Source organism: Colossoma macropomum, unplaced genomic scaffold, assembly GCF_904425465.1.
Source record: "Colossoma macropomum unplaced genomic scaffold, Colossoma_macropomum, whole genome shotgun sequence".
In the NCBI taxonomy this organism is placed as follows: Eukaryota; Metazoa; Chordata; class Actinopteri; order Characiformes; family Serrasalmidae; genus Colossoma; species Colossoma macropomum.
Window position 1 is genome coordinate 40,289,852 of NW_023494791.1, and position 22,659 is coordinate 40,312,510.

At 39.3% G+C, this 22,659-nt stretch overlaps 1 protein-coding gene across 4 annotated transcripts; it reads left to right on the top strand.

The window, feature by feature from the left end:
* Positions 1–1,701: 1,701 nt before the first annotated feature.
* zfand3 (zinc finger, AN1-type domain 3) lies at positions 1,702–21,392 on the top strand. 4 transcript variants are annotated; one of them, XM_036575080.1, is made up of 8 exons: positions 1,702–2,062; positions 3,544–3,595; positions 3,940–4,044; positions 9,574–9,614; positions 13,171–13,350; positions 13,873–13,938; positions 16,385–16,546; positions 19,166–21,392. In XM_036575080.1, exons 3-8 carry the CDS (start codon positions 4,022–4,024, stop codon positions 19,318–19,320), a joined length of 627 nt encoding a protein of 208 aa, XP_036430973.1. In that variant the 5' UTR covers positions 1,702–2,062; positions 3,544–3,595; positions 3,940–4,021; the 3' UTR covers positions 19,321–21,392. The 4 variants fall into 4 exon arrangements, with proteins under 4 accessions (XP_036430973.1, XP_036430972.1, XP_036430974.1 ...); XM_036575081.1 differs by lacking the exon at positions 1,702–2,062 and adding an exon at positions 2,105–2,270; XM_036575079.1 differs by lacking the exons at positions 3,544–3,595; positions 3,940–4,044.
* The last annotated feature ends 1,267 nt before the right edge of the window (positions 21,393–22,659 follow it).

The window sequence follows — 22,659 nt, forward strand, 5'->3', positions numbered from 1 at the left end:
GCAGTTTAAAATCTCTATTTGAAACCTACCTACCTTCTTTTCTGTGTCTTTGTCAGATAAACTCATCTTTGTGCAATTACATAGGTATATGGAAAAAGCAATTTAAACAATCTGGCATTCTTATGAAGGTCCTTAGGTCATCATGTGAAGCTGTGGTTGCACTTGAAGCTGGAAACAACCCTGCAGTGAATCTGATGTCATAAAAAATGGCAAAGGAAATAAATACATAAAAATTGGATGTCTACACTATACATAACTTAAGGTTTTATTTTCCTTATAAAGTTGAATTCCTGAAGTATTTTAGTTACAAAATACAGTATACTGTTCTAAAACACACTTAAAAAGAATTGAACAACCTGGAGTAAAGGTACAGTTTGATCTCCTAATAAAATGGCAGTGAATAAATAAAATTAAAAAATAAAAATCATGTGAATACTACTAAACCTGACTCTTTTGTATCTCTACTATATCTTAACTAAATAATGGAAATATCTAATACTAGCAAATCAAGTCAACAAGATGTCTCGCCCCTCCTTAAAGGGGAACTCCACCAATTTTTCAAAATTTCTGCATAACGAAATGGTTCAGATGTAAACAAAGGCATTCAGAGAGGTTTAATGTGAAATGCTTTGTTCTAGAGAAACATATTTTGTCAGAATTGTTCACAGTGGTGGTGATACGAACCAAAAGCACTGAAGAGTTTAATGCCCCAAAAACCTCCCTCACAAAAATGTATTACACAAAATGTTTATGAATACACTACCTGATGCCCAAGACATTCTTTTGTGAGTTTTGTGATGAAGCTTTGGCCTAAAACGTCCTGTTAATCCATTTTTAGTCATTCATGGCAGAGGGGTAGATGAGGCACATTATAAGTCAACATAGTCCGCAAAACATATTTTTTCAGGTTTTCCATTATTTTACCATCATCAACATTACATACACAAACTCAGAAGACACATGTAGGATCACTGGTGGTTTGGGTAATAAATAAGATGTCTATGTTTGTGTTGTACACATCATGACCCCTGGTTCCTGGTTCCTATCACCACCACTGTAATGAGTCTGTAACTTTCTCTACAATGAACCATTTTTCATCAAACCACTCTGAATGACTTATCTTCACATTGCAACGACAAAATTGTGTGACAATTTTGAAAAATTGGTGGAATTCCCCTTTAAATAGTGAAATGTCTCGGTCACCAGACAGACAGTTCAATGACACAGATCACTGAAAACCTCCACAGACGCAAAGTGGAAAAAGTTTAAGAAACTCACCATACAGCACACGCTAACCTTGTTTCAAAGTCAGTTCTCCTTTTTGGAATCAAGTTTACAAGGACGAGGTATAAATTTCCACCATTTTGAGCCTTGTTTATGTAATTGACACCACTAATGTAGCTCTTCAAGATGAGGGGCCATGGCCAGTCCCTCTCTGCAACAGCTTTTGAATCACAAATCCCTTTTACAAACAAGGAATACAGCTTGGGATGTACCAATTCATTCTAGGGGTTTCCATGTACAGTGCTGTGATTAGGAGTCGACCGAAGTGAAAAATACAGATAGGAAAGTTCGTATACTCTTATATTATGTGTGATACATCGATGTAGATCTGCTTATAATCCAAAACTAATCAGTTGTATGGATTATCCGAACTTTATACCATAAGCCTACAACCCCTGTTCAGAGCGTGGTAGCGCTCACACTCCAGCTGATCGGCCTCGACTCCCGGTGCGGTCCGTCGGACTGTACGCGGCTATTAAATTTATCTAGTTTTATTCCTATTAAATTCCAAAACACTATAGTACCCCGCGTTATCGGCGACGTCTGCTTTGTATGCCGCCGTTTTTGAATCGAGGATTACATCACGAAAGCTTTCTTGGGAGGCGTCGAGCTGAGGAAGCTGAGGAATTTGCCCCCACAACAAGCAGGCCGCTAGCTCATCCCCGGTCTTTCTTAGGGCAGCCCGCCGCGTTCAGACAGCGATGGGGGACACAGGGAGTGAACGGAGCAAGCCGCCGAGTAACGTTATACCTCCTCGCTGCCCTTGTGGATTCTGGGGGTAAGTGTGGTTTACTTTAGCATTGTTTCTTTATTGTAAACGATGCAAATTTCGCACGTATTAGTGAAAAGGTCGTGAAGTAAAACCTGCTAAAATGACTTGCTAACCAAGCTTAACGAGCTAGCTAGCTAGCCGTTAGCGCCGGAGGCTAGCTACTGTCAATTTGTGCCCATTGTTGTTTGAGTAGGCCAGGATGGGGGTGGGGAAGGTAGCCTGTTTTTCAGCTCACCAAGTACCTTTTTTTAAAACATTGCTGTGCGCTCAAAACGTCGAATGAGCAAGCGTTTGTGTCATGTTTTCAGAATAAGGTACAGGGTAATCGTATTTAGGTGAAACTGGATTTAATCGGCTCGGTCAGCTCGGTACATCAGCTTGCAAGTTGACAGGTTCTAGCGAGCTAGAATAGCTGGCTTTGTCGAGCTTTAACATTCAGTAAGGGAGCCAGCGAAATGTCTCGAACTCGAAATTCTGCTTGAGAAGGGAACCGAGTAGGTGACTGTCCCTTTATTTGCTCACTCTGACCATCATCGATCAAAGAAGCTGTCAGTTACACAGGTGGTCCTTTGCGCAACGCTGTAAAGACCATCTGATACGGATGGGGGAGGGTAGCAAGATGGTTTATGGGGTGTCGCTTGCTTCCTATTTCCCCGTATTCATAGAAGGGATTCTATGGAAGCCCATCCCTACCACTTAAAATAACAAAAAATTTAGCACATAATTATTAATTTTGGATTATTAAGTGAATTGCTATGCTATTATTTTGTGATGGTAAGTCGTTATTTAGACATACTTTTTCATTATTTTGAGATGCCATCATTTTTTGAGATACTAAGTGAGTTTTCAAAATATTATCTTGTTCATTTGAGACACTAAGTCGTCATTTTGAGATTCTATGTTGTTATTTTGAAATACTAAGTCATTATTTTTGAGATACTGTCTCATTATGGTGACATGCGTTCTTATTATTCACTGATGTTTCCTCATTTTGAGAAGCATTCTTATTTTGAGAAACTAACTTAATATTTTGAGATCAATGTAAGTGTATATATAAAGGTAAATAACAAGAAAAGATCAGAATGTTTCTCAAAATAATGACAAAACATTTGACAAATGATGACTTAATATTGCTAAATAATGACAGCATCTCAAAATTTTGAGATATTATCTCAAAATAAAGACCTGGTGTTTCAAAGTAATGACTTAGCAATTCACTTAATGATGGAAAAAAAATCAGTGGTAGTGTGTGTGGGGGGGGGGTTGTTTGTTTGTTTGTTGTTGTTGTTTTTTTTTAGGTGGCAGGAAGTGGTTTCCAGCTATTTATTTTTTTGTTAGTGTGGGATTTGAAATCTGGCAAATCACATGTTTGTTGGTTCGTTTATTTGTGTGTTTGTTTGTTTGTTTGTGGTGAAAACATTAGCAAGTGCAAAAGCGATACAAATGTCTTTGAGTGCCATGAAAGCCATGTGTTTATTTGTTGACAGCTTGCTTGCTTGAGATGAAACCAAGTGCGTTGAGGAAAAGCAGTATAAAAGTGTAAGACATGTAATACTTTTATTTATAGCTCTCAACTGATTTTTACAAATTACTTGTTGTCAAACTTAGTGAATTCATTGCAGGCACTATTGCTTATAGGAATAATCCTGTGTCATGACGTAGTAACTTAATATATTACTAAGGATAAATGTTTATTTAGTCAAAGCCCGTTTATCTTAAATGTGCCCTGTGGTCTCAGAGTCACACTATACAAAAACATTTAGTCCAGTTGCTTTAAACTATGACCATGGGGGTGGTGAACTCAGTTTGTTTGCTTGTTTTTATTTCAACAAGAGCGTCATAGAGTGGCAAACCATTGTTATTTTGTTGATCTATCACTTTAGATTCTGTCTAGTGATGCCAGCACTGCAAGAATTTGATGAAATACAACCAGGTTGATGTTTTAACATTGACTACCGTACTGAAATGGCAAGCGATGCAGAAAGAAGGTGAGGTGAAGAGTTTGCTAATTAGGTATTTTGTGGAAATCTTTCTGTCTGTTAGTTGTTTGCAGCCAAAGAATGACATTCGCAATGCTGTTGATAAGCCTAGACAGAAGTTGTTTTTTTCAGTCACATGTTTATTAATGATTGCTCTACAGGGACAAATAGAATCAGGTCTCGAGGCTCGTTTTTCAAGCTTCCCAAAACATTGTGTTAGCGCTCACAAAATAAATTGCCCATCCCAAATATGTGTTCTTTTGTTTACATTAATGTTACAATTATTTCTAATTATTAAGTCTTCAAACTGTTGATAATATAAATTATATATAACTTTATATTACATAAATATGACTTTATATTACTTCTCTATCTATCATTTACCAGCTCTTGCTTTTTCTTTTTTTTTAGACTTACCATTTTCCATTTTTGTTATTTCAGCACTTTTAATTATTTATGTATTTCTCATTTTCCTCACTGCTTGTATAATTAAAGTCAACATGAATCAAAATTTTCCCCCACATCATTTTCCTTCCATACCATTACGTATTTCTGAATGGAACACAATATCATAGAAGGTCTGAGCTAGCTGAGTGTTTTTGCTTGGGGATGGAGGAAGGGGAGGTGACATATGATGATAATGATGATGATTATAATGAAAATGATGATGATAATAATAATCATAATACAACAACAACAACAACTACTACTAGTAATAATAATAATAAAAGTGTTACATAGCACATTTCTCTAACCCAAGGACTCTTTGCAGTAGTAACAGAATGCACAATCAATAATAAACTAAACAACCACCAACACACACTTGGGCACACATACACACACAGGTCCCCAGTTGGCATGGGGGGAGGCTCCCCAAATCATGTTAAACAGTCACCTAGCTCCAGGGGAAGGTCCCTTTTGGGCCAGGAGACCTTGTAGCTACAGTGTGGTGGCACATGGATGGCCAGCCTGGGCAGCCACGTTGTTGCGGTGTAGTGGAGCTCAAGTGGCCAGCGCAGGAAGCCTCATAACCCAGAAAGAGTTTTTAGCCATGGGAGGAAGACCCAATCAGTCTCATAGGCCTCGAAGCTGCGATGGTAGCATCACCCAAAGCATCCAGCCCGAGAAGCCTTAGAGTCACAGGGGAAAGTCACTCCTGGCCGCTGTCGTGGTCTATACAGTGGAAAACTCCTCGGCCAGTGCAGAAAAATCAAAAGCATACACGGAATATAGTGATCGTTTCTGCCTCCTGCATGCTGATGTTAATTAGTTGACCCTGTTAAACATCAGAGGTCCTAACAAGGTTGTAAGCTAAAAGTGATTTAAAAAAAAAAGTTTTGAAAATGTCTGGTATCGATGTATATATTTAAAACAAAAAAGATGATACATTTTTAAAATATAAGTGTGGTAAGTGAGGTGCTGGAAATGGGTGGAATGCCAGTAACCTTTTAGAACAAGCATGCTTACTGGTGCACTGATGCTTAGAAGACTGACAGTGTTTTGGAAATTTAGCATTGAATAACACCAAAGTTTTCAGTACTTTGTGTTAAGTAATTTAGTTGGCAACTGAATTTTGATACCCAGCTCTACACTTAGGGCATTTTACGTTGCCATATTATAATTAATGGCATGTCTGACAGCAATCATGTTCAAACTGTTGACAGTCTGTGATTTGCCGGGCCAAATTCGAAACTTCGTTTTACCTCTAGGATCCTAGCGAAAGCTGTAGTTCAGCAGCTAAGCTCAAAGTTACTTAGCGGTTTCATATAAAATTTAGGTAAAATTCATGTAAAATTTAGGCTCCGTCATGGTACTGAGATGGTAATAATCTGTGATTTACCTTTGACCATGCATATATCTCATGCTACTTGATCTTGTGATATTTGAATCTGTTCAACTGTGTAGACTAGATAATCTTGTTGGGGTCAGGGGAATCATACCTAACAGTACTGCGAGCAGTTTGTAAATAAAGAACACTCTAAAAGTAAAGTGTGTCCCAAAACTGAAGGAGTACAAATTAGAAGAACAGTTAAACAAAGCTAACATATTCAGACTGTCGTATCTATACTGTTTTTTGTGTGTTTTAATATCTAAGTCATCATTACATTCTAAAGGAAAATTTCCCAGATCAAAATATTTTTGGTCAGTTGGGGAAAAAAACAATATTGAGAGATTTTCCAGACATATTGTGGTGTCTCAGTATCAGTGCTAATTTAATTAAAAGAGCTAGAAACGCTGACATAGCTTGTTTTAATTGAACTGTTTTGTTCTGTTCTGCATTTCCTAAAAAGTACACCAAAGGGAACCTTACACACTGTTGTAAACGTTAACCAGACACAAACCTGATTTCCAGCAATGACACACAGGCCTGCTGTTTATTTAGGTTTCATGTAGTTTGAACTATTCAAACTACAGAAAACAATCTGAAGCACCCAGGAAGCAATCTATCAATACTGCTAAAACTGAAAATCAGTATTGAGTGTGATACTCTTAATACACCATTGTAGACAATATATCATGCAGTAGTAGACGAACTGCATTACCGCAAATTCAGACCAGATGTGCTGCTTGGGAATATGAGCTTTTTTACAGTTTTACAGCAGGTTAAAAACTCCGCAGCACTAACAGAAGATTTATTTAGTGCAACAAAATCACAGTTTACAAGTTTTTGCCTGTGCTGATGTCAGAGCAGAGTAGCCTTCACTGTTTGGTGATTTAACTTGATCTGTATGGAGCTTACACTTCGCTCACATGCTCAATGCAGGAAACAAAATGCAGCCGGTTGGAAGGGCTTGGTTTTTGACAGACAAAAGATGCTTATAGCGCAGCTGGTGTGGACTCACACATTGGACTGTTTCGTCAGACGTATGACTAATAAAATGCTTTAGAAATGCATCTGGTGTGAATTGGCCTTTACGCAAACTTTGTCACTAACTCTCACAGTTTTTCTTATTGTCAGTGCCTATATGTTCCGAAGTGTATATGATAGGAAATAATTTTACAAAGTCATTATGCATGGCCTCTTCTGGTAAAATCTCCCCTTTAAAGTGACTGTCATTGTGCATTTTGGCTCAGTGTTACCTTTCCCCAGATGTAGAGTGAATATAATTTAAGCTTGATGCTTCTGGACTTGCCCTTGATCGGTGACAGTAAACTGGATTAGAGCTCCTGGGAAACCTCAGACTAAAGCTTATCAGGGCTGAAACGGAATGCAAAAGGACTGTGTTTCATCACTGAGCTGTTAATTTTTTTGAGTTTGCCTTCATGTCGTCAATTAAAATAGGAAATGAACTAATTGAATAGGAAGTAGACTTAGTGGTGCTTATTTCGGTTGCTCTTTTTAATAAGCAGCAAAGGGATATGCATGTCTTTGACAGTTCTGCCTGTCAGGCAAAGCAAAGAGCATCATTTTGTGTCAGCCAGTTGGTGGTCGATGTGTTTCAAACCAAATGATTTAGTTGCATGCGCATGTGAAGTGATGGATATTGCATATAAAGGAAACTGAGAGTAAGTTGTGGTGCTTTAACATCTCAAGGAGGTTAATTTTCTGTTAGTGCTCAGGTGTCATGTTCATGCTAGGACATCAGTGAGCAGTGTGTAAAAAAAACAAAGTACACTTTTGAGGAAACTTACAAGTAAAATGGAAAAAATAAATTACATGGCAAAGTGATTAAAACATTTATGAGGAAATATAAGCACATATTATAACTAGATTAAAGCCTATAAGTTTAATAATAAGTTTATCATTTATGTCGCACCCTTCTTGAAACCAAGATTGCTTTACAGAAGCATGATAAACAAAATGAGTTGAAAAAAAGACGAATGATTAAAGTATCAACTGAGAAGAGAAGGAGAACTGAAATAATTGAGAAAGGCGGTTTTAAGCATGTCACTGAACAAGGAGAATAAAGAGCAGAGTTGAACAGTTTGTGAGAGGGTGCCTTAGTTTAGTGGCCTTGATCATAAAAAGGTCTATCCCAAGTGGTGACCAGTCTGACGTTAGGAGCAGACAGAACTCTAGTATTATGTAGTTGCTTATGTGGCTCATAGGAAATGCATATTTTCAGCTTTTTGCTGAAAATACTTTGCTGTTGGCAGTTCAGCTATTAAAACTGTCAAGTGGGAGTTCTGTCATTCAGATCTCAGTCACTGTGAGGCAGATGAAGTTTTGGTTGTTGTTTGTGCCCATCATCCTTTAAAACTTGTTTAAAACTGTAAGACTTAGTGCTCGGTGCTTATCTCTGGGGTGATATTTGATTCCACCCCCCCTTGCCTCCCGTGCTGCTTTCGCCCACAGAAGGTGAAGTTAGGTGTGCACGGCAGAGTCTTGATTGGGGCTCTCGCCTTCCTTCATAAGCCTTAATTGCGGCTGACATTTAACAGGAGATGTCAAATTAATCCTGTTCCTGCCTGTGTATGCCCCCTGAGACCTTGATTGGCTTGGAGTGATGTGCGAAAGAAAAAATGAGGGAGCGATGGAGTGCAACATACGAATGCACATACCCCAAAACATGTTTACTGCTCTCTCCTGAACTGCCTGTCATAGGAATGTTTTAAAAAAAAAAAACATTTGGCATTGGCAGTGGTTGAACTGGCTGGTTTCATTAGTTTGTAACTTTGCACATTTGGGAATACCTTCAGACACAGATGAACCCCTAGTTATTGGATTTGTGCTAAAGTCTCTTGTGATGATGAAAGGTGTTTAATCTTTGTTTTGGTCTTTATTGAGCACTCGACCATCCAAACTCCTACACTTTTTCTTCTCAGTTGATCTAATTGTGTTCAGAGAGACTTCATTTTCAATAATAATGAATGAGACCTGAAGCTTTAATAAACATGAAAGAAGTAAGCGTTAAGCTTTCTACCTGCAGGTGACTTGTTTCTGCCGCCACACCCCTGACTGTGTCTTCAGGAACAGTCTAGATCTGTCGGTCTTTCCCAGTCTATACTTTGAGTAACGCAGAGTTTCATTTCTTCTTTAAAAGTTGGTGCTCTTTGCTTGTGACTGCTCACCCTCCACCTCCTTAATATATATTATTTTTACTCAAAAAAATCCTAGTCTCTCCCTGTGCTGCCATCCGCCTCCTTGATTGGGTGGTGATTATGATTACTGTTGATTGTGATGAGGACCGATTGTTGATGTTGTTTTTCACGTTTATCTGTGTCTTCCTTTCTGAGCATGTTGAGAGAGAGTGTCTTCCTATCTGAGTGTGTTGAGAGAGGGAAAGGGAAAGAGGAAGGGGTGGGTGAGAGAGAGTAACTTGCAGAAGTTCATGTGTAAAACATTTGAATGGTACTGGGTTCTCTGATGAAGATGAACATTATATACAAGAGCTTTTTCCATTTGATGCGAAAACAACAGTGTGCTGGGCCTCAGAGCCATGATGAAGTACAGACTGAGGTTCTGTTCCGATGCCCATTAATGGTCTCTTTCCTCTTTGAGCCAAGCCAATCCAGTCAGATCTGATTAGCTGCTTTGCTGCACAACTCACGTGTGTAATACAGTTTGGTCAATGGTTTATCTTATTCTTTCCCCAGGTCGAGCAAAACCATGAACCTCTGCTCCAAATGTTTTGCAGGTAAGATGGTCTCTTTGTTTGTATGTATGTACGTGTGTATTAGGGCTGTGTATTGGCCAAAACCAATACGATACGTATCACAATACAGGGGTTAGGATTCAATATTTCCTACGACATATTGCGATACTGTTAGCAAGGTGATATATTGCGATTTTTTTTTTTAGGGAAGCTGTCACAGTATTAAAAAAAACACCATATGCATAAAATTCGAGTAAAAGAAAAAGTCTTGCATGATCAAACATTATAGCACAACATTTGTGCAGTCTGAACAAAGGAGTTGATATTTGTCTATATCAGTTAAAAAAAAAACAAAAAAAACAACTTGGGTACAGCCATGTCTTCCTGTCGTATGTGCTGTCGAGAAGGTATCCAATTTATTCACCATGTTACAGAAGCCTTGTCCTGGCAGATTGTGCTGCTGTTTCGAAATATCTTACCGTAGGGCATAAATGTAGGTAGGCTCTTACATAAAACCTTAGGACATTTTGATAGCCTAAATCAAATGAAGCTAAGGTCAGTTCTTTGTTCGAATTTTCCCATTATGCCGTAAATGGTGCAGCAGTTATTATTACAGTGCCTAAAGGCCGTCCAAAATTTCGAAACTGTCTTTAATGGAGGTGTACACACTGGCGCCAACACAGTGCATCGACGCATGCTGGCGCTACATGACTTTGAGCACTGTTCAGTTCCTTAGTGCGTCAGAACGAGTCATGCAGCATTTTACCATTACTACATTAAAAATAAAGCCATATTGAGGCCACAGAAAGCCACAGACCACATGTGGCTTGAAATTCACACGGAGAAAGACGTCAAGTCATTTGGATAAACAGACAGATCTAATGGTAAGTTACCTCAGCTAACGTTACTATCCAAGCATTTTTCAGCTCATATCTGACTAAAAAACAGTCAGTAAATGGAGGCCAAGCATGACGAGTGATGCTGAGCATTTTATTTTATCAATTTACATGAGTACAGTATAAAAATGAACCTAAACCTGGCGTTTTTGGGCTCTCTCACCATTCTATTGCAGCACTCTGCTGTGTGGTGCTATGCTAACACTGTGCTTTGCGACAGCTTTTAGGTGCCAGAATGTAACTACTGCACCATTTAGGATGGAACAGGATAATTTAAACAAGAAGATGGCATATGAAAAGTACGGAGCCCCGGTGGGGACGGAGGTAAAGTTAAAAACAGGAAAAAAAAAAATTAATTAGAGCGAATGTTTTACAGTTCGCACGCACGTTTTCTTTTATTCATGGTCACGGTTTCTTAAATCGTTTCCTCGTTTTCTTTTAAACGTGTGCACGTTTTGTTTACTTCGTGGGTACGTTTTTTTTTTATTCGTTATTTTCTAATCTGTTCTCTCGTTTTCTTTCAATCGCCATATTTCATTTTTAACGGAACACACGTTTATTTTTTTTATTGGCGCGCAAAATCATTGTTGTAGATACAGGTCGTGTTATTTGTCCTGTGCAGAAGTAACTAACAGCTCCCTGACACTGACGGGTTTTGATGTGTTAGACTGATGAGATAATGATCAGAGATGCTCCTCAGGTCTGATTTTGATTTGGGGTGTTATGAGGAAACTGCAGCTCCTCTTCACAGCACACGGCCCTCAGATTCATCAGTGCAGCTGCAGTTTGGTGGTGAAATGAAGGAAGACAAACTACAATCACAATCTTCACTAAACTGCACTTTCTAATGATCATATTTAACAGAGATAGAGACACAGCGTGGCAGACAAACTGCGGTGTTAGAGATTACGCAATTACAGGAAGAAATGGTCAGCGTCAGCTCAAACACACACAGAAACATTCATGTGGGATGAGGTCAAATGGCAAGAGAGTTTAATAGATCTATGGATTAGATGTAGATATGTTAATGTGAGAATGTTGAAACGCTGATCATTTCTTCTTGTAATTGTGCGATGGTCTCTAACACCGCAATTTGGGCCATTTGCTGTGAAGAGGAGCTGCAGTTTCCTCATAACCTCCCAAATCAAAATCAGACCTGATGAGCATCTCTGTTCAATATCTCATCAATCTAACACATCAAAACCCGTCAGACAGGTTAAAAGAAAACTAGAGAACGAATTAGAAAACAGTGATCACAAATTTTAAAAAATCTACACAGGAAGTAAAGAAAACGTGCTCACGATTTAAAGGAAACGAGGGAACGATTTAAGAAATTGTGACCACGAATAAGAGAAAACGTGCGTATGAACTGCAAAACGTTCACTCAAATTAGTTTTAAACTCCGTCCTCTCCGGGGCTCCGTAGAAAAGCCTACTTGAGCTTTGACTAAATTTTCTTATTAGAAAATGTTACCAGCATTAAAAGGATATTTTGAAAACCTAAATCACTTTATCTAGGGGTGAGTAGTAATATAATGGACAAATACAATAGATTGGACAATACAATGGATTTTACAGTAGATTTGAAATAAGACTGAATTAACATTAAAAACACTTCTACAGTAATAATGTGGGCATGCCCGATAAGAAGGAAAAAACGTTAGGACACAACTGTAAGTCTTTCTGCTTCAGCCATTGGTAATAACATTACTAGTCAGCTAGGGTTGCTAATGCCTATGTTAGCGGTGCGCTCTTATATACAGTCTGTGGGTGCACCCTTACGCTACTTGTTTGTGGTGGAGTGGACGAGTCTAATGGCTGGAGATAGAGTACAACACTGACATCTAGTGGTCGGGGTTTTAAATCAACACAAAAACAAAACTTTGGATGTAAACTATTAATTAAAAATCAATACAGTGTTTCTGAGAATCGATACAGTATCACAAAACATAATATCGTGATACTCAAGTGCACTAATATTTTCTTACACCCCTAGTGTGTATATTTTTGTCAGTGTAGGACTGTTACTATTAGTAGTTGAGTAATCTACAGATTATTTTGATGATTATTCAATTAGAAATATAAAGTTGTATTTAACAGGACAGTAGTAAACCATGCAGGTACGTCTAGAAACTCTGAAATGTAAATACTAAGAAGCCTTTTTAACATCTTCAAATCATGAACATATGACTCTGTGTGTATCATTCTCGTGCTGTGTTTAGAAAGTAAATTTATAAGCAGCTTTTTTTAATTACCTATTAATTACCACTGCTACAATAATACTAAATTTCCACTGTTGCCGCTGTGGGTTTTGCAGTCTTGTGTCCAAGCTAGTGGTGGGGAAGATTCACTTTAACACTACTTATGGCCCTAACTTAATCACTGATATCTAAATACCACTGCTATGGTAATGCTAATTTCCACTAGTGGGTTTTACAATGTTACAATGTTGATTGTATTACTAGGAGTGAATGCAAAATGGAAAATGTCTTTTGGCTGACATTTTCATAGTGAACAAGGCTGTGTGTGTGTGGGTGGGTGGGTGAGGAGAAATACACACAAACACACACACACACACTCTCTCATAAGCCTTTTTCCCCTCTTCACTCCTCTCAGCCCTCTTCACAGCTCCTCCACATCTCACTTGATTTCATCCCTCTTGCAGCCTTTTCCCCTGCCCTCACTTTATCTTCTCTACATCAGATATCCAGAAGAAGCAACCTGACGAAGACTGCGCCTCAGAGCCCACCCCCGGCTCCAGCAATAGCCAATCAGCAGTCTTCTGTAACGAGACAAGCAGCAGCAGTAGCCAAACCCTGTCCTCCACGCCAGTCAGCTCTGAGGGGCCTTCGTCAGATGCCACGCCCCTCTCTGCACAGGAAGGTAAATACAGCTGTGGGTTTTGGAGGTATACATACGTTTCAGAGGGGTAGAAAGCCCAGCCTAAGCAAATACTATAGCAAAAAATCTAATGTACACAGTTTTCCACTCACCCCAAGTGTAGCTGCTCAGCCAGGATATATTTGAGGTTTGCTAGTCGGGTATATGATTTTATTATAACTAATGTCAGTAAGATTGATGATGCAGGGCCTCCCTTTGTTTTATGAGCACACTCCCTTTATTTGGCACTCACACTCAAGTTCTTACTCTTTGGCACTGTATTGCCAGGAGGCATTGCACATCACAATCAGCGTCTTCCTTTCGCAGACGATGCTGGTTAAATTCTGCTGACTTTGTTTGACTCTGTCTGTCCTGGCACACATTGTCACCATCAAACTATTCTGCACAGATCCACCTTAGAACAGATTCCTATCAGTTCTGTGAGCATTTTAGGCCACTAATGATGCTTTAACTTTTCCCTTGTGTTTCTGTCTTTCTTTGTCCCTTTTGTGATTGTGCCTTCAGAAGCTTCGAGTACAGATACAGCCCGCGGCACGCTATCCACTCCCACAAAACGACCCTGTGACGCAGGTAGACCTGGGCACTGTGTGTCCCTTACATTTACAAGTATATTTGTCTGTGAGCACAAATGTTTGCCTTTTTTTGTTTTAGTGGACAAGAATGACTAACTAGGTTTTGAGGTATGGAAGCAACAGTACTTTCATTTGTGTTAGATTATTAATCCTTTTGAATCCAATAACAGCTGATTATAAATATCTGAGAACACACACACAGAAAACCTGCAGTTCTTTGATGGGCCTGATGGAAAATAGAAATGTTTGTGATGCAGTGGGCATACTTCTAAATGTAATGCGTTAATAAAGCTACTAAATACTTGGTATGTGAATATTTTAGCAGATGTTGGCTTTAATATTCGAGCAGTTCTAATATTTTACATTTGTTGAAAATAGGGCATTTGTACAGCCCATGTTTCCAAGGTCACATTTCCTGTTAAATGGTAAACCAGACACCACCAAGACACTAAGCAATGCTGTCAAAGCATAATTTGCTAGCTGACTTTCAAGTACAGTTCTCCTCTTGTGATCAGAGTGGCTGCTTACCGGTTAACAAGAAAATGAACGCTTGAAGAAATGTGTTATTGTTTTTGTTTCTGGTCTTATTCAAAGTTCAGCACAAGTTTAAATGTTAATTGCAGATTGACAGTAATTGCAGGCTTCTAGAATCAAGTTGATGCAGACAACAGAGAGTAATTTCGTTTTATTTATTATAACATGGATGAAATATAAAGAAAGGAAAAACAATATGTTGTAGAATAGTGTGATAAAATGAAGCAAACTAGTGTGCCAACCTATATGCAATGTAAACTATGGATGGACACAGTCCTGATATCCTGCATTGCGTCACTATTGGGTCAAAATGTTAGACTGTTTTCACAAGAACATTTTTATATGGTAAAACTACACATCTTGGCACTGGTTTTAGTGAAAGTAATGCATTAAGTGACTTCAGACATCAGCTGTCTGTTGTCTGTTTTGAAAAATAAAAAAATAAAAAACTCCACCAGAGAACTTCAGGTAAAACGTAATCTGACATACCCATGCATCAGCCAACAGAAGACAGAGTGTTAAGTCTGAATAAAATGAAGAAGAAACTAATTACTGCTGTCAGCTCACATCGGATATGTTCATTTAAAACCCACACATAATTTGTGTGGATTTTAAATGAACAAGTTGGACGGGAGCTTTTAGGGCTATCTGCATGAGATCATGCCGATTTTAATCGCCCAGTGCAGTCCACGTGCTTTTACTGCTAGTCCGGATTGCGAGCTAGCGCGCTCTCCACTGCATTTTTTTCCAAGTTTAAATGACTGAGTGTTGGCTAGCAAGCTGAAACTTCTTCAGATTTTTTTTTTAGGTTTTTGAGGGTCTTAAGAGAATTTATCGTACAGAATCTAAAGCATGGTCATCTACTCACTCACTGATGAGTTCATCAAAAAGTTTTTTTCAGTTTTTAAGATGTCATGGTTAAAACAGGCTGTTCACTCTTTGCATGCTTATCACTGACAGGTTGAAACAGTTTCAGCAAGCTGGTTAGAATTATAAGATCAGGCAGGATTAGAATTAGAATTTTATGCTACTTTTTATGACCGTATTTGTTAATAAGTGAACGTTTTCTCATTACCTTATAGTATTTCAGTTTCAGTAAAACGAATGAAGGAAAAAAAAAGAATCTGTGTTATTCAGCCATCACAAAAAAGCAAAATAGTAGTAATAATAATATTAAGAATAATTATTGTTATTGCCATAACGAAGATTAACAATAAGAATAAAAAAAAACTTTTTTTCATTGTCATTAAAGTGAAACACATTTCTTGTTATTGCAGAATATTAAAAAAAAAGTTATTATTTGAAAACGATCAAAAATTTAAATATTCAGTAGTTGCAGCCCTCATTACTTCCTTATGTGAAAAAGACCACCAACTGCCAACAGGTGAGCTTCCATGTTTGAATGAGTTTCCCTTTCGATTTTCAGTCACTCAGGAAAAAATGCAAATCTCTGTCCACTAACACAACTACGACAAACCTGCAACATGTATCAGTGCGTTTAGCAAAAATGTCTTCTGAATCTTAAAATACACTGCGTTAGGAGCATTAAAAGCAGTTTCCATACCCATTCTTTTTGGGACCCTACCACTTAGGGCTAAACAATAATACAGTATCCACCAGGGATGTAAACATGTATCATAGTGGTACATCAATCTGATGACAAATCACCTGCATCTATTTTGTATGATGTATTGTTTTCAGCATTTATATTCCACTGTAGTTTAACAGTTCTTCCAGTCGCATTTGTGTATTCCGTATAAATCATCATATCAGATAATAAACTAATAAAATAAAACGTTCAGGACAATTAAAAATATTTTCTAAAGAATCGTAATTTAATCTTCATGATGTGATAAATTTACACCCCTTGCATCCATAGCCAAAGGTTTTCCTCTGTCTGTGTTTACCAGTCTCAGGTTCGGAGAGCGAGGCATCCCCAGAAAAGCGGGTGCGAGTTGGAGAGCCCTCTGAAGAATCTCCACGAGGGTCCAAGCAGAAGAACCGCCGGCGTTGCCATCGCTGCCAAACCAAACTTGAGCTCGTACAACAGGAGCTGGGATCCTGCCGCTGTGGTCAGTATCAGTCATGTTTTCTCCTAACTTCACTCACACACAAAAAATGAGTGACATGGCAAAAAATATCACATCATGTTGTATGAAGACATTTTTATGCAGCACCATATGTATTTTTATATGCAGCAGCAAAGCAGTAGTGCTGCAGCAAAGGCTACCAAAAAATGAGTACACTCACAATAATGATTGCTCAAACGTATCACACACACGTTCCCCCACCTCGTCCTGTACATCATCGATCTTCACATCTCTTGCTGAAATCAGTTTCTTAACTGAATCACTTAGAAGGGTGAGAATCTGTGTAAAAAAATATTCCACATTGCCGAATTTTGATCTTTTGAGATACCAGGATTTAGCAGCAGGTAATAATACAATACAGTGCAACGGTTAAACAAAATTGCACATTCGCCATCATGTTTCAGTAAATGATGGTATTATCTTGTTAAATTACAAGCCAAAATCATCCCACCCATTAAACAGGGTTCCTATTGTTACCTAGCAGTGGCAGTCATCGATTTAATAGCGGATCCCGCCGCTCTGCTAATACACTTAGACTGATCCTTTATCAGTTCAGGCCTGAGTGAAAATAATCTCCCCGTGCTATTTCTATTAAATGACTCCTATTGTTAGTCAGCCCTCTTCAACTGCCTCTTTTATCTTCATAATGCCTCTTTTATCTTCATAAGAATGTGAGAGTGTTTGTGTGTGTGTGCAGGGAGAATATATGAGGCTGTGTGTATCTGTGTGTGTACTGGAGCGGCTCCAGCTGTAGTGCTGTGCAGCCTTTAATTGTAATGCTTTAATTGAGGCATGCTGAGCTTTTAATCATCACTCACTCTCGTTAAGAACACCATGTGTATTAATGAATACATTAAATTCTTTAACGAGCCTGCCCGTGTAACAAGTCTCTTTGAGCTAAACAGATACTTCCCTCTCATGCACTGCAGCTTTCACTCTCACTTATCTCATAGCACCTCTTGGCATAATGCTACTCAGGCGCGCTTTCGTACGATACCGGATTCACTGCAGCTATGCACAATTAGGAAACCATTTTCAGGTGCTTTTACCATCTGGTGTCCCACTGCCGCTGTGGTACCGTGAGATTTTCCACCAACCAAACGCACACACACTTTTATGCAGGAGTAAGGGTATTGCAATTACTCTGTCTCTCATTTTTAATTGGTTTCAAAAGTGCATGGAAATCAGCAAACACTGCTGCACTTCAACTGGTTATTGCTAGATAAGAAGCGTTGTTTAGTATAATTTCTGATAGTGATGCACCGACACTTCAAATAAAAAATTTTATGATAATAAAAAATGAGAAACCGTGATTAAAAACGTTGATTGTTTCTGCTCCTGCACTGGTCAGCATTCAGAGTAGGGGCTGATGCTACTCAGTGAAAAGAAAAAAAAATGTTGACTTCATGTGGATCTAATTCACGGTTTCTATGAGGGACATTTGACCAGCAATTTAGAATCTCTTTTGATGTCGAGCATCCGGAGGAGGTGCAAAACCCAAGAACTTCCTTACCACTAAACACGCCTGCTCAATACCCAGAATACAGCAAAACAACAGAAGCAGAAAGTCCCTGCCAGGATGCTAATGCAGTCTGTATTTCAGTTTCATTTCCAGTTTTCCCGAGTGTGACCCGTGTGTGCACTTTCATTGCATCACTAATTTCCGATTAGTTTCTTTGTGGTGGGTGAAGCTGTGACTGGTTACCCCAAATGTAATCGATCACCCGAGCCATATTTGGTGTGTGAAGTTGACTTCTTTAGTTTTGCACTGCTCCTGTTAGGTTAATGTAGCTAACAAGTAAGCTACATTAAACATTAAAACTGTAAGGTCATAAAATGTCTAAAACGTAGTGGTCCTCTCTGCTATTAGAGGTATCACGTTTAGGGAGATCCATGCATGATTTCATGGAAAAATTTCAGTTTTGGCCATATTAAGGCCAAACTAGTTCCGATCCTTTATTTCGTTTTTGTGCTCTGTTTACTCCACTGTACTTCACTCCAGGCAAAATGATCTAAATGTCTACAACATGAAGTAATACAGTACAAACAAAGACTTGACACATCAGTAGTGCCAGTGGCATCGAAGCTTGGGATATTTTAAAATGAAACACTACAGCAACGTTTTTCACTCACTAATCGCTGCCAATAAAAAAATGAAACTATTGCAGAAACATTTTGCTTTACCAGCCAGGCCAGTTCTTGTTTTAAACTGGCATTAGCTGAATTTGTGTGTTCAAAACTGAGGGAAAGGAGCAGCTACTGTTACATCAATTATTAAATTGTAATTGTAATTAATGTCTAAAGACTGGGTTGAAGACTTATTGTGTGCATTAAAGTAATCCGGGATAGTCTGTAAAACAAAAATATCCAGCTGAATGCGGCCTTTTCATCAGAAAAAAATCACTGATGAAGGGCTATAGGACTCAAAGATGGTCAAAAAACCTGAAATGGCCATGCCAGGATGTTTGATTTTCAAGCAGTTTAATAAATTAGATGTTAGTTCATGCCATATTGGAGTTTGTGTGGATTTAAAAGGTATTTTGAATTTGACCTAAAAAAAAAAAAAAATGTGAAGTAACTTTTGTTGTGTGTTTGTCTTAGGATACGTGTTTTGCATGTTGCACCGGTTGCCGGAGCAGCACGACTGTCTGTTTGACCACCTTGGCCGCGGGAGAGAGGAGGCCGTGCTGAAGATGGTCAAGCTGGACCGCAAGGTGGGACGGTCCTGCCAGCGCATTGGAGAGGAGTGCTCCTGAACACACACATCTACGCACGCACGCACACACACAACGTGGAAGAGGAGAACAGGACATACATTCACAACAACAACTCCCTGCCAGTCCCACTTTTCCGTCTTGCCCTGAGGCCAGTGGTGCTTTGACCCTCAATGCAGCTCCTACCCTCAAAGCACTGCTGAGTCAACCCTGAACTGTATGACCTTCACCTCACTCACCTAGCACTGTTAAAAACCTGCCTCCTTTCCCACACACACGCACGCACACACACACACATACAGATACCCACATTCTTATGGCTCTGATACCCCTCACAGCTGTCTTAAGCCCATTCCTATGGACCTTGTTGGAAGACCCCTTCCCCTAGAACACATCATCCTGCCCAGAAAAAAGAAAACAGAAAAACCCTCCACTGGCCCTTTTATGGCCCTCTTGACGTTGTCTGACCTCTGACCTCTCAGCTACTCCAGCTTCCGGCCCACACTGTCCCTTATTTTCATCAGCCTTACATTTCTGTTATGTTGCAGGCTTTCAAATGTAGGTCAGTGGGTCAGGGGTCATTCCTAAGACAAAATCTCCTGCCTCAAGGTCATGTACTGAGGAAGGGCTGATCTGCCACGAACCTTTGACCTCTCCCTCCATCCCCTCCACTTGAGAAAAGTCTGTGGTTTTTGGAGAACTGCTTTTTAATCCTTCCCCCCAGACGCTGCGATCGACCCCAGGGGAACACATCAGTCGATTTGAGGCTGTCTGGGAGTCCTCTTGATCCAACTTCACAAGTCTCCTCCCATACTACGGACAGAGAAGACGGTCAACTTTGAAATGGAGAAGGAATTTGACCCAGGGAGTTAGACGGGGAGGGTCCTTCCTTTCCCAGGTTGGCCTCAGGAGAAGCCACTTGAAGTTCTCCACACACTGGCTCTGCCCTAGCAAACAGGAAGCTACTCTCATTTTAGAGACACAGCAGTGCCTCTCTTTTCTGTCGTTGCATACACTCACCCTCACGACATATACATGCTGTTTCAGTTACGTTTTCATATATACATATACATAAATAAATATATATTATATATATTGTTGGGTCCGTGCGCGTGCAGCACAGGGACGGCAAGCTAAATCAGACGGTACCCATCGGACTGGGTTCATTTGGGATCGGGCCACAGCACATTTACAGGTTGCCCCAGGGTTTAATGGGAACTGTAGTTCAGGTCTGAATAAAAACACACTCTGTAAACTCATTACAAACTACAACTCCCATAAGACCCCTCAGACGTATTGAGCGACGCTCTGCCTCCAGAAAACAGCAGCTGCTTTCAATGGGATTGTTCTTTTTGTCTGTTTTTCTTTTTCTCTTTCAATCCATCGTTTCTTCCCCACTCTCCCTCTCTCTCCATCTTCATTTAGAGACGATCTCCATCAGTACAGTTTGTTGCTCCCTCAGCCACCTCTTTTGACATCTCTCCTTTTCTCCCTCCCACACTCGTACTCTCTTTCTCCAAGATGCTCATATTTTTCTCATTTCTTTGCAAGAATGGGGTTTGAGGGAGGCCCAAGTTGGGGTGGGGCAAAAAGGGGCAAGGTAGAGCGCAAAATTTACCCATCACTTTTATACTTTACGCTGTTTTTCCGTTGAGTTGTTGGACGAGGACAGAGCTGACGAAGATAAGTGAATATCCTGTATCTTAAAAGAAATCCTTATTTAACCTTCTTTGTGTTTCTGATTAACTCTCACTACTGCATAGAGCTGCATTTCTTTGCCCTGTTTAGGTTAACATTGTTAAAAGGTTAAAAAAAACTATGGATAAGAGAATAATTCTGTAGCCTTTCTTTGGGTTTATTTGTTTTGTTTTGTTTTTTTTCTTTTTTTCCTTTCTTTCCTCCTTTTTGCTGAAAAAGAATAAACTGGATTAGTGAAGAGCGTGGTAGATTGTTTCTGGTACTTCTAAATCTTGAGTGTGTCTGGGATGGTCGGGTGGTATAACAATAATAAGCTTAAAAGTTATCCAAGGATTTAAAATGATGACCGTATTTCAAAATTATGGTGTCAAATGTCTGTTCCACATCTGAGCAGCCAAATAAACACATTCCACCCATTTGAATTTTAGAGGGGTCACTGATTGGTGGTGTGGGAGCTCACTGATAGGTGGTGCTGATAGAAAGAGGGGAAAACACGATAGCAGCAGAGAATTTGTAGTGAGAATTGCCACTCAGTAGTATTTTCAGTGTTTGTCAAATGTTAGAGGGCGCTCCCGAGCAAGTCCAAAATGAATGGGCTAAAATGGAGCATTTGAGCAAAATCAATCAAGGCATTTACTGAACACAGAACAGCGTAGAACATTTTAACACCTCTTATATTTTTGACTGCTTTTGAGCTTGTTATAGGAGTTTTTATAACAGTGCCTCATGTGCGTTCATAATGTCAGTAAGCATGAATCGCTTCGCTCAGCCAAGGAGCTGCTCCGCTTGGTAACCATTTAGCGCTCAGTAGCAGTAATGCTAGAAAAATAAGGAAAGATACTGGAAAGTGTTCTTTGCTTTTTTTAGTGATATGCATGCTTCTACTTTCCAAAATTAAAGAAAGGTCCTGAATAAGTGCTGCATAGAAAAGTGTTTCAACTTTTTTGCTTTTAACCATTTAGCTCCATTCCACGCCATTCATGTAGGACTCGCTCGCAGGCGCCCTCTGGCAGTTTTCAGTCATGTTATTGAAACAACAGGAGAAATAACAGCCTCTGAGAGCAGCTCGTTGATGGCTAAGAGCTACACACATCACAGAACAAGATCATTCTTGGCTTTGTTCTCTCAGATATCCTCTAAATGGGCATCATTTTAGCATTAGTTAGCTGGAACCGAGTCTGCACTCTGAGACATTGTCATATATCCTTTTTTTTTCCATCAAATCGGTTGGCAAGACCATCTAAGCTGGGTTTGGACATCAAATCTATACAAATAGTGACCGACCCCCAGCATGACCCGAAAATGGCGGGTAGGGAAACCCAGGGATGCAAATGTGAATGGGGTGGGGAAAAAACTTTCATGGCCAGTTAAAATGCATTTTAGCACATTTAAACATAATATTTAACACTTAAACGATTATTAAACAATGGATTATCACCATGAAGCACAGTATGTTTAGTACTGAGTTGTTAATCTAAGTTTACACCGTCAGCTACGTTACCTTAGCCGACCCCTTTCAGCTGTGCAGCTTCATAACACTGCCTCACTTTACTAGACTTTTTTTCCATGGTAGCCTCATTCATTGCACATATTGTTTATATTAATTAAATTTTATAATCAGTATAATCAGTTAATGTCAATTTTATGCAATTGGATTTCATAAAACTTAACACAAAATGCAGG